General features: G+C 35.6%; 1 protein-coding gene across 2 annotated transcripts; it reads right to left on the bottom strand.

Annotated features, from left to right (window-relative positions):
- Positions 1-9,342: 9,342 nt before the first annotated feature.
- LOC107951542 (rRNA-processing protein fcf2) lies at positions 9,343-12,043 on the bottom strand. 2 transcript variants are annotated; one of them, XM_016886627.2, is made up of 6 exons: positions 11,852-12,043; positions 11,258-11,513; positions 11,117-11,177; positions 10,259-10,333; positions 10,003-10,118; positions 9,343-9,626 (listed from the first exon to the last, which is right to left on the bottom strand). In XM_016886627.2, exons 2-6 carry the CDS (start codon positions 11,503-11,505, stop codon positions 9,518-9,520), a joined length of 609 nt encoding a protein of 202 aa, XP_016742116.1. In that variant the 5' UTR covers positions 11,506-11,513; positions 11,852-12,043; the 3' UTR covers positions 9,343-9,517. The 2 variants fall into 2 exon arrangements, with proteins under 2 accessions (XP_016742116.1, XP_040946379.1); XM_041090445.1 differs by having other exon boundaries at positions 11,258-11,684; positions 11,852-12,029.
- Between the last annotated feature and the right edge of the window lie 435 nt (positions 12,044-12,478).

The following is a 12,478-nucleotide window of genomic DNA, read 5'->3' on the forward strand; positions in this document are numbered from 1 at the left end:
CATGGTCAATGATTAACTCAGGATTTAGGTAAATCAACATGAATGTTACAAGTGAATTAATTCACAAATGGATTAAGAATTAATTCATCTTGGGTCCAGTCCAATGTATCATTCTGCCAATGAATACATCTGTCTCTACCCGTGGAGTCAATTGCTCCGATAGCCAAGACTAGTCATCTCCTCAATTAGAATTGTAGACAGTATAATAATACTTCTTAGTATTTGAATCAAATGCTCACTTTGATTCTTTTATGGGATTACAAACTTATTTAGATTATCTACTAAAGTAAGTTGTCTTCCTTGTAATGTAAATGTTCTTACAATGCCACTTATCATCTGTTTGAACTTCGACAATCAATGAGCTAATATTTGTTTTTCACAATTTCGCTATGCATGAAAAATATGAAAGAAAAAAATACAAAAGACATAACAATGAAACGTGAAATTTATTCATCATTCAAATACATAGAAAATAGTTACATGTTTACTACGATATGGGTATATTTCCCAACAATAATGCGCCTCAGAACACATACATTTCATATGTCATGGCGGGATAGGACCATTACCCCGAAACTCATCCTAAAAAAGTTAAGTTTTAGGGTGATAGTACTTGATATAGTCATGGGTCGAAGTCTAGGTGGAGGTTTTAGTCGGTAGCTGTGATGCGGTCATGGGTTAGAGTATAATCGGGGAATAGTTGACGGCCGTTATACGGTCACGAATTCAAGCTTTTTGGATACCCATAAATAATGCCTTATGTATAACATACATAAGATTCATGTCTTATCATAGGGAAAAACGGAGGATTTCTTATGTAATCGATGTAATTTTTCTCTATTTCCAAAGTAACCAGTGTCTTTAACCTTTTATTATTATCCGAAGGCTGACACCGAGATGGACACAAGAGGGCTCTTAGGTGAAGAGCAAATGTTTTGGTACAATAAATGTCAAACTCGGGTCGGCTTGGCAGCGGTTATTGTTATTAATAGATTGTTTAATAACGACAACTGTCGTCACTCCAAAAAGAGCATCATCTTTACTACACCGCAATAGCCACTCTCTGCCTAAGAGTCTTCATGAGTCCACGACAGTGCCGGCCTTTGGATAAGAATGTACCGATTGCTAACAAATGGAGAAAAAATTATATTAATTATAGCGGAAAACCTTACAGTTTTTCCCTATAATTATGCCCTTAAACTTCTGTATGGTATTTATAATGCAAAATTTTTGTGTATTCAAAAAGTTTGAGCTCATGGTTGTGTAACGACTGTCAACTGGCTCCCCCGTTATACCTCGATCCATGAGTGCATAACGATCGTCGATCGAGACCTTTACGTAGACTTCCACTCGTGATTATACAAAGAAAAATCGCCTCGAAACCCGACTTCTATTGGATAGGCTTGGGAGGTAATGGTCCTATCTCAGTAGGATAGATGAAATGTGTGAGTCTTAGAGTGATATCGCACCATTAACGACTAAAAACTACCTCAAATGGTCGAAATTTTATTAGTGACCGAAATTTTTAACACTAAGACATGTTTTATAATGAAGGGATGAAGAGGCTAAGAGAGAAGATGTTGAAGGGATGATGAAGTATGGAGTGGGAGACCCCTTTTATAAGTGCGGGAAAAGGTGGGTTTGCAAAGTAGAAAATTCCTATAGTTGAAAATGCGCCGCAAGACTAGTGTCTTCATCGAATATATTCATAACGTGCTTAAAATCTGCTAAAAATTCTTGGGGTTAGGTACTTGTTTTTCAGCTTTTGAAAATGTTAAAGATGGCTCGTTTAGCAGGATGAGCTGCCATACTGGCATAGCAAGAAAGCTCGCCTAGTGGATGAGCCTTCTCTAACATTTTTGAAAGCTAAAAGAAAGTTACATGACCCCGAGAATCTATGTGAAATTTGGTACACCTTCTAAGGCACTGAATACGCATTCTTCTAATTAAATTTACATGATGTCTGGCACACACTTTCAAGCACCGAATAACGTGTTATTATCGTTATTGAATGAAAGCGCGTATTAAGAAATGAATTTTGAATCACACATTAAAGCGCGTATTAAGAAATGAATTTTGAATCACAACCCTTTCTCATTGGTCTATTATCCTATTAAAGTAACGAAATGTTCGTAACTTAGACACACAACAAATTCATATCAAACATTGAATAGTTCAGTTGTGAGAGGCGTCTGCATAGATTTGGATAATCGTCGAAAGGTTTTCTTGAAACTTTTCATCCAGTTCACATATGATATTGGAATGAGTTGACGAGTGAAATTTGTCATTTACTACGACGGTCAAATATGTAATACAAAAATCGGGGTCGTATTCTATGAAACTTAGTCTGTGGAATTGGATTTCAACCATACAATTAAACTTCATGAGTTACAGACTAGAATTAGAAGGAAAGTAGAGGGTTTGACCCGAGAAAGGGTTTCAAAATCGTAATGTAGATTTCTTGCATCATATGACTTATTTAAGTATGATCTATTTGATGTGAAAGGCGAGGTTGAGTTAGAGATGGTGATATTATCGCATTGCCTAAGTAAAAATGCTGTAATGAAGTTATATGTTGGGTTTGTTGAGGCTGACGAAGCTGACCCATCTTTAGTTACCATTGCGACTAATGTTGGAACTGAAGCTAAAGTAGAAAGTCCTACTATACTGTTATGTGGTGGGTTTATCAATTTGTTATAGAGCTCCTACTATAACATCCTCAAAATAGTAACAGGTAGACATTCTTCGATTTTCGACACTAATTTAAATTTCAGTGGCCACAATCAGTCGATGTTTAAGCGTAACCTGAACCTTGACACTTAGGCACGACATTTAATCAGTGCGTTTGATTTCAACTTCAGTGGATCGATGTCCTGGGGAAAAAATACTTATACCGGAGAGCACCGACATACACCAATTAGTAATCTGGTGCAGATTTTGACAAGCACTTGGGTTACAGAAGAACTGATAACTTACTTCTTACGACCAAGTTCGGCGATGATACATTGAACCCCTTGGTGGAAGATGACAATGAAGGCACAGATGATGAAGAATATGCAGTCAAGGAAGAAGGGGCAGCGAATGTGGTTGACGCAGTGCTATCTGGATGGTTTAGATGTGACACTTTTCTGTGAACCAAAGCTAGTTCCAACGGAGCAAGAACCTTGTGGTTTTGATGACAATGGCTTAGATAATACTCCGGATCCAGATTTGTGATTTAGGGCATATGAACTTTCACCCCACATGACCAACATCGACCTATTCGCCAATGGTGGTTTAGTGTTTCGGTAGCTACTGAAAAGAACACTTGGCATTGAAGGTTGGAATGGAATACCCAAACAACGATGATTTCCTTGTTGCATTAAAGTGGTACAACTTTAGGAAAGATGTGAACTACCACATCACGGAATCCTATTCGTAGAAGTTCAAGAGAAAGTACACAATGTACGACGTGAGGTGAAAATGGAAAATCATGACATCTTTGTGGAAGAAAACCAGACTGTGGATAATAAAGAAATATTCCAGTCTACATACTTTTGTTGCGGCGAGTGCATAATGCGATCTTTACATTTTTTGACATAGTAAGACCTGATCGAGGTTTTTATTTTTTTCAATTACGTAACTTTAACCCAAAATTTGCTGGTAAAAGTCAGGATCATCCTGGGCTAGACTCAAACATGATTTTTAACATCATTCTAACAATGGTGAATGCGATTCCAAAGATTCTCGTCCCGATTTTTATTCCAACATCCGTAGCCAGCATGGTTACACGCCCTCGTATTACAAAGCGTAGGTCGCAAAAAAAAGAGGCTATAGATAAGTTGCATCATAGCTAGGATAGTTCATACAACTATTTATGGCAATAATGCCAGGTGCTAGAGCGGTATGTACCAGGTTCCATAACTGATTTGAAAAATGCACCAGACGTACTTCGGCGATCATCTGGTCCTTGGGGAAAATAATATTCCATCGATTCTTTTGGACCTTTGATTAATGTAAAGAAGTTTTCCAGTATTACAAGCCTTTTGTGCAAATTGATGGTATCTAGCTATACGGGAGGTATCAATATCGGTTGTTGATTGTCATTACTTAGGATGGTAATAAGAAGATTTTGCCCATTGCGTTTGTAATAACTTCATCTGAAAAGGCAAATGACTTAGATTTCTTCCTTAGCCGATTACGTCACCACATTTGCTTGCAGCTCGATATATGTCATGTCAAATAGGGGATCGAGGATCTTGTTTGTTATTAAGTGACTGGGTAGCCTTTGGGACTGCACCTATCATAAGTACTACATACGACATGTTGACTCAAACTACTACCAAAAATGGCTTTCAAAAAGTGATTGAGATCAATGCATTGACATGGGTATGTAGTCGTTACTATTTTCCCAATTATGCATAACCATATTTTGTTTATTGTTTTCATTCATGGGTATGACTTTCTCAACAAGGTACGAGCTCATCCAACATCATTTCTATGAAATTTTGGAAAACCTGCATGCCACTAATAGATATGGTGTGGCATACCTAAGGAACATACACTTCGATCAGTAGAAGCAATCGTATGACAGGGGTCTACGGTACAGGCACATTACGACCAACTTAGTCGAATACAAAAAATCTGTACTGAAGGAGATGTGTTATTTGTCAATAATCTTGATTGTCAAAGAAATATACTTTCACCTAGTTGCCTTATTTCCAAAGCAATAGGCATCTATGCTAGACAGATAGCAAGCGACCATGTTTGGTGCTAGGATGTCATGAAAGAAATTAGACGGAATACAACGAAAGCGAACACTATATATGTAGTTTGCAACTCGCGTCGAAACTTGGAATTTCGAGTCATGGAGTACGTTAGGCTTGACCAGGACATGTTAGGGGCATCATATCGTGTTCACCTATTGGGAGGGACTTGTGATTGTGAGAGGTTTCAAGCACTTTGGTTCCCATGCATGCCTGTAATTGTCGTATATATGAACTTACAAATTGAGTACATGCTTTATATCAACTATGTGTATAGACTTAAATGCATGCACAGTGTGTGGAGTTTTGAATTCTTAACCATCCCAGATGAGAGAACGTGGCCACCAATGTCCAGCATGCTGTATGAGTTATCGCCAAACATGAACCTATGTCGAGTCCCAAAAGGTCGCTCAAATTCCACTCGGATATGCACCTATATGGATATTCAGGAGAGGGACAACCAATAAAGGCTATGTGTGTGCTATAAAAATCGAGTGCATATGAAGACAACATGTTCTGTATTGAGGGGTACGTTGGGGCCTCAAAGTCGGTAGCGTTCATTTTTTTTACGATATAAATTTGATTACAATGCTTACTTTTTTTGCTTAAAAAATTTGTTATTTTATTGAAACTTGCATTCCAATTGTATTTGCAATTGTATTTACCATTTTCAATTTATCAAGGATTTGAAATATTCAAATTTACGTATAATTTACATCACAATTTAAGAAAGACAAATATGAGTTACAATATAAATAGACCAAAACAATTCATCGTTTCTTTATTGATGTCTTTTATATTTATATCAAAACAAGTAAATTAAAAATACATCATTAGCATTGTTGAGTCGAATGTGTGCCACATGGTTATGGTTAACTAGTGCGTATAGAATTTTTGCGTACAACTAGTAGTACTGGCTTTTCCATTGGATCGTGACCATCGTCCTCATCTACTTTGTCTTCACCTCTACCTTGAGCTCATCTTCATCTTCATCATTGTCTTAATCTTCATCTCCACACTCAACTTCATCTTCATCTTCATTGGCTTCCTCTGTGCTCAAGTACGGTGCCATCCTAGCCTCCCATTATGTATCCTCCACTCCACGAGAAGATGGTTTCGTTGATGACCCACCCCGATAAAACAATGATGCTGTGGATGTTTGTGACACTATTGACTTGTAGCCGTAAGGTGTCGTAAAACCCCAATATGTTGGCAATGACTAAGGCGTTATCACTAGCATTGATGATTGGATCGGTGTCGGCATCAGTGATGGGACATGCATCGACATCTGGCTTGACATTTGTGTCAACATTGATATCGACATGAGGGTGTAAAATGTAGGAGACATCAGTGCCTTGAAATATGTACCTACAAGAGAGGTAAAAATATGGATGTGCAGTGGTGTGTGGTGTGGTAATTGTGAAAAAAACACGGGGTCAGTGAAATGAACAAGAATAAGTGGAGTGAATTGACTGGGATGTGGAGTAGACAAATGCGATGCTTGTTCAATCGGAGTTGATGACAAACTCGACGTGTGACAGCGTTTGGACTTACGCTACTGGGGAGATCGTCGTTCCCTCTTCTGACAAAGTTGCCTACTACTTACCTCAAGGGATAGCAGATATGGTTTCCTGCGAGTCCGAACCATGGCAAGTACTCAAAATAGGCCACCGTGTTCGATAAGAAAAATAGGCCGTGGATGGGTAAGAATTCCTCCTAGATCCTAAGTATCGATGTATTCCTTGTGAATGTCTCACCAATTATCATCGTTTTTCCCTATAGGTCCACATTGTGTAGTTCATCCATGTTTCGTGGTTGCGACGAAATTTGCTGCCTCCACTCGAAATGGCGCATCACTTGATTCGATTCGTGCATTTCTATAGTCCCGTACACTATCAATTGACTCAGTATACAACATCTATTCAAATTGTAGTGCACAATTATAAATTTTATTATGTATAGAATTTTATTTTACAAGTCATTGTGTAATTATTATAGGTTGGAAAAAATAAGCAACTAACATTGGCTTTCGAGCGTTGATCTAATAGCAGCCTGATATCTTCAAGCTGGTTAGGTAGTTCCACGTAACTCGGCCCATGGTTCCACCTATACAAGTGATATGTTAATTCAAACTTATAATAAATAAATAACGTTTAATAGACAAACTACATATTTATTAAGAAATGATTTTTACCTTGTCACCAATAGGACATGTATGGGTTATTCACTCAAGGACGTAGAAATGGTAGTTGTCAGCAGGCCCACGACTGCAACAGGAGCAGGCAACCACTAATTGATATTTTATCCGATTTCGTTTCCGACACAACTCTTGGTACAACCTGGCCAACACGGTTGATCCCTAACTCAGTCGTCCGTATTCATTAAAGTCAGCTAGGTGTAGTAGCCACCTTATGTGTACCAAAATTTGAGATTTATCGACATTAAAATGCCCACGATTAACCTCAGAATAAATGCTCAGGTGTATTGTTCTTTAATGACGTCGATTGCATTTGGAGGAAGCTCTTTGAAATTGGTTTCCAACTACTTAATCTCTATCCGGTCACCTTGAAACTTGTTCGGGACCTTCCTTAAAAATGCCTCGCAAATGTCCTTTTTACTGAGAACGACCGCTAACCTATTGACGACTGGCCCTTTCATCGATAAACCGAGTTGTAGAGCTGCGTCCTCTAGTGTGATTGTATACTCCCTGCATGAAAGATGGAAAGAGTGTGTCTCCGACCTCCGTCCTTCCACCAACAAGCTGATGAGTGTAGGATCAATTTTTCAACCCTTGAGCATACGAGACGTATGCAAGAATCCCGCGTCTTACAAGTAACCACGAATTTCGATGATTGGAACCTTTGACAAATTGTGTATGAAACCCTTCAAAACACGATCATTCGCCTATTTATATCGACAAAAAAAGTAATTTAAAATATTTTAAAAATAAAAAAATTTAAATTTAACTTAATTGAAAATAACGAAATTTAAAATTTCGTCTTACCTATATCACTTGAGCAACAGAAACGTGCTTGTCATTGAAATGAATCATAGAAGTTTTCATTCGTGAAAATTTAATCGAAACGAATCTAATACGAAATAATTAAAAAATATATTTTTAAACCACTATATTAGAAAATTTAGAACAGAACTTGAGAAAATTGAGAGAATTAAGAGAGTTGAGAGTTTAAAGAATTGAGAGAGTTGGATTTGAGTGATTTTTTTTTTTAAAATGGGATGGTATTTATAGAAAAAAATTTGACTATTGGGCCTTTAAATTTTTTTACCTTTGCCAGCCAACGTTCAAAAAGCCGTTGGAATTGATCATTGTAGGAAAACGCGTCTAGTTGGACACACTTTCCCTTTTTCTTTCCAAAAATTTATATTTACAATTAAATCAAAATCAAAATTTGATGTGTATAATTACAAAATAAAAACAAAAATTTATGTATTACATTACGTTTTATCAAGACTTGTGTAAATTTCATATTTATCCATAACAGTTGCAATTAGTATTGTTTCTCAAATGGCTTTTTAAGTGAAATATGAGTGATTTTATCCCCAAACAAATGTTAAGCAATCTTTTTAAAACTAGTTTAAGTTGCCTTTTAAAAGCTAGTTTCTCTTTGGCAAATTATAAATTTTACTCTTATTTATATAAATTATAAATATGGTTGATTTATTTATTTAAATTAAATTTTTCAATAACTTATATTAATTACTTAAAAAGTACTATAAAATATTTTTTTATGTTTTATTATAATTTAAATTGAATATTTTATTAATACCATAATAATAATAATGCGACATCATGGTAATAATAATGACATAAAAAAGAAATATACTTTGAATTCGAGTCAATTATTCTTTCCATTATGAAAACTTTCACTAATTTATAATAGTTATTGTATGCTATTTTAATATCTAAAATATTATTTATATATTCAAATCAAATTTTACAAATAATTTATATTAATATTTAAAACTAATATTTTATGTATTAAAATATTAAAAAATTTAAACATCATTTTCAATTAACTTATATTTTTTACTTTAAACCACCAAATTTAAAATGAATATTTTAAAATTTCACAAAAAAAACTTATGAAGGCATTATTAAACCAGTTTAGCTTTATTTCATTCCATTAGGTATTCTTTTTTTTTTTGAGTATTTAGCATTAATAGTTTAGTTAAAATTATACTTTGCATATCACAATAAAATTTGATAAGAGTTTAACGGAAAAAGTAGACAGCAAAAGGGGATGATGAATTTGAGGATCATTAGGACATTGTCATTGAAAAATACTACATTTATATATAGGAAATTATTTTATTTATTTGTGAAGCATGGATCTGAGCTGGTTGGAAGATACAATAAAGTAGTCTACATGAAAATAATTTTGTATACCAAATTTTGGTTGGAATGCGCTGTCAGTATGACTTTTAACATCCAACAACAAACAAAACAAAGCCTAATCATTTTGCAGTTCTTTGTAATTCTAATCCAACAACAACAACAAATCAAAAACCAATGCAAATTTGCAAAGACTTCATGTTTAAGTGCAGAAAATGTTGGTAACTAGTAAATGATAGCAGATTACTCAAAACCCCTTTGCATTTTTGTATAAATAGCTCAATCAAAATGCTAAAATATCTAGAATCAAGAAATCCATAGTTCAACTTGTTTCTTGGGACATTGGGCATAAAACTTTCCTTCCACTCTAGTACTACACATGGGTCAAAATTCCAAAACAAAATATAGTGTGGAAACATTAATGCCTTCGTTGCTTTGCTCGCTTGAACGTTTGACGACCTTTTATCTTCCATTTCTCATTTCCGGCTGGTCGATTACGTTCTTCAATCTCCCGAACCTTGCGCTTCCTGTAAAATAGTTGACAGACAATGAGTGGTTCATCACTATCGTACAAAAGCATTATTGCCTAAATAATAATGATAATAATAAAAAGATAGCAACAATGTTTGACTATGAAGAAGTTGATACATGGTACTCTCTTCCGTTTATGCATGCAGATTATGCTAGACACTTATCTAAGGCAGGCCACACTAACCAATTCAGTAGTTATGAGTTGTGACAATAGTTTATTCTTAGAACTTTATTTCTGCAACAGCGGAATCGGTAGTATTTCCAGGCCAAACACTTCTTATTCAATCACGGAACTAGGTCTTATATAATGCTATCAAGCATTTAACTGGAAATAAATGACATCTGAAGGAACTTATCAATCCAATATCTCACCTGTATTGCCTAACAGCAGGGTCAGAAAGCAGCTCATCAGCAAGGGTTGGCTTCTTCTCCTTCTTTGTCATTCTACCTGAGTAGTAGTCTGTCACAGATTCTACCACAGTTCCCACCTGCTTGATTGCCAAAGAGTTAAATATTGCAGATAAACCAATTATAGGATGCACATAAAATAGAAGGACAATAAAAACAATGCAAAGTCTCATCATGTCCTCGTGTATTGCTTTGCATTATACTATATTAGTGAACTTGCCTGGAAATACTTCGGCAGTGCTTTGGATTTTGATTCCTTTTTATAGTGTCTCTTGGGATCAATGGCTCCCCTCAACTGTATCACAAACAAACACAAGTAGCCAATGTCAAGAATTAGGTCCATTGGAAACCATGAACATTTAATATCCTAAAACAATAAACCCCTAGAATAAAAAAATCTAGTGAACTCAAATTCAAACTAAAAATCAAAGCAATTATCTTGGTAGGGTCATTAGTTTTGAACATGAACTGAAGATATAGCAATCAACCATTGGATATAAAACAACATGATCCACTTTTGTCAAGGAGTGCACCTAGGCGCACCTGCGCCTTAGCATTATACAACAAAAGTGCCTCAAACCCATTCAGGTGAGGCATATTTGACTAGATGCACATTTTTGTAAGGCAATAGGCATAGAAAAGATCCATATGATTGAAGTTCTCTTTAATTTCTTTTATTTTTCACTTTTTTCGTTTGATAAACCTTCAATTAGAAATAGAATAATATCAAACCCTATACTTCTCAATATTTGAGCATTCAACAATAAAAATTGACCATGAGGAAATCATGCACATTGGACAAAAAAAAAAGTTCAAGTTTTTGTAAATAAACTAGACCATACTTTAGATTTCACTATATATCTTAAGCTATATATACACATGCAAAAACTCACACACATATAGAGCTTCACTTCACTTGGGTTAGCACTTGTTTTGTGCCTTGCTCCTAAGGTAACATAAGGGTTTTAGTGCTAAAGTGTGCCTTGCGCCCTAGACAAGGCTCAACATCTAAGAAGCGAATGCTGCAAAAGATAAAATTTACAAAAATGCATAAACAAAAGGGAATGCAAAAGGGCACCTTGAGTAATTGAAGATCTTTCTTCAACTCTGGGGTGAGAGTTGGGGCAGGCATATCAAACCTGTTGAAGTAAGAATTGGGAGTTATATGTGGGCGGGTAAAAAAAAAAAGAGGAAAAAAGGGGGAAAATATGACGAATACCAGGCGGTGCCAGCAGTGTCTTTGACTTGCTTTCTGAGCAACTTGTTAACCTTAGAAGGATCATTAGGCGGTAGAAAAAGGCCATCGATGAGTTGTGGGTTGGGTTTCCAGAGGGAAGTGCTTTGCGGCTCATTCCCGGATTTAGAAACAGACCCAGAACCAGACATAGAGGCGGTTTTAGATTGGAAAGGCAATGCAGGGAGCTTGGGCTCCCATCTCAGACCAATCACCGCCTTGCTTTCTGGCATGTTTATCCCTGTCGCTCAAGTTGAAAGTATGAGATTTGAGGAAATAAAGCAATGTTCCAAGCAAGGTTTCAAAATAGAGGTGGCGAAGCTGGCGGCGCCGTTCGCCACCGCCTAACACATCAATAGCGGTGCAAATCAATTTACATCAATAGCATTGGATCCCGGCCGCAAATGACAGTCTAACAGACAATAGAGGGGATAACTGTTCGCTACTTCAGCTAAACCGATAGGTTTATATAAAATTCGATAACAAAAACTAACAAGCAATAGGATCAAAAACAGGAAACCAAATATAGGAGAGTGTAAATAGAAATCAATCTTCAAGTTTAGGGTTTCAAAAAATTACCTTACTTAATTTCGAGGCCAGTCGGAAATTTGAAGGCAAGAGAGGGTTTACGATGCTGTGACAGAGTGGCGAGAGGCTTGTTTGGCGGCGGGGGATGTGTGAAGAGGGTTGGACAGGGTCGGAAATTTTTAAGGAAATCTTTTATATTATAGTAGTCAATAGACAGTTAGTTCGTCAAATAATAGGGGTAAATTATGTGTGATTTAAATTTATGTTTTTGGTGGTTGAATTTCCAAGAGTTATGATATGATGAGTAATGTTATTAATTTGTTAATATTATTAATTTGTTATATTTTGGTCATTAAAGGTGTAGTGATTAAAATGTCAATAATTGATAATGATAGTGACTTAATCATAAATTTTTTAAAGTTTGATAAATAAAACGTAATTTAAATTATACATAAGTGATTCAATTCATAGTTTACCCTAATAATAAGTGCAGGCTCGACCATTAGGTCGTCTATAGGTGCAGTCGTTTAGGGTCTAAGGCTAAAAGTGATTTAAAATATTATTTTCTAGTTTTTAATGGGTTCAAAAAAAATTTAACTTTTAAAAGTCAAATTTTTTTACCAAATTTTAAAGGGCAAATTTTTTTTTAGCTTTTAAAGGCTTAAATTTTTTTTTACA

Source organism: Gossypium hirsutum, chromosome A02 (assembly GCF_007990345.1).
Source record: "Gossypium hirsutum isolate 1008001.06 chromosome A02, Gossypium_hirsutum_v2.1, whole genome shotgun sequence".
In the NCBI taxonomy this organism is placed as follows: Eukaryota; Viridiplantae; Streptophyta; class Magnoliopsida; order Malvales; family Malvaceae; genus Gossypium; species Gossypium hirsutum.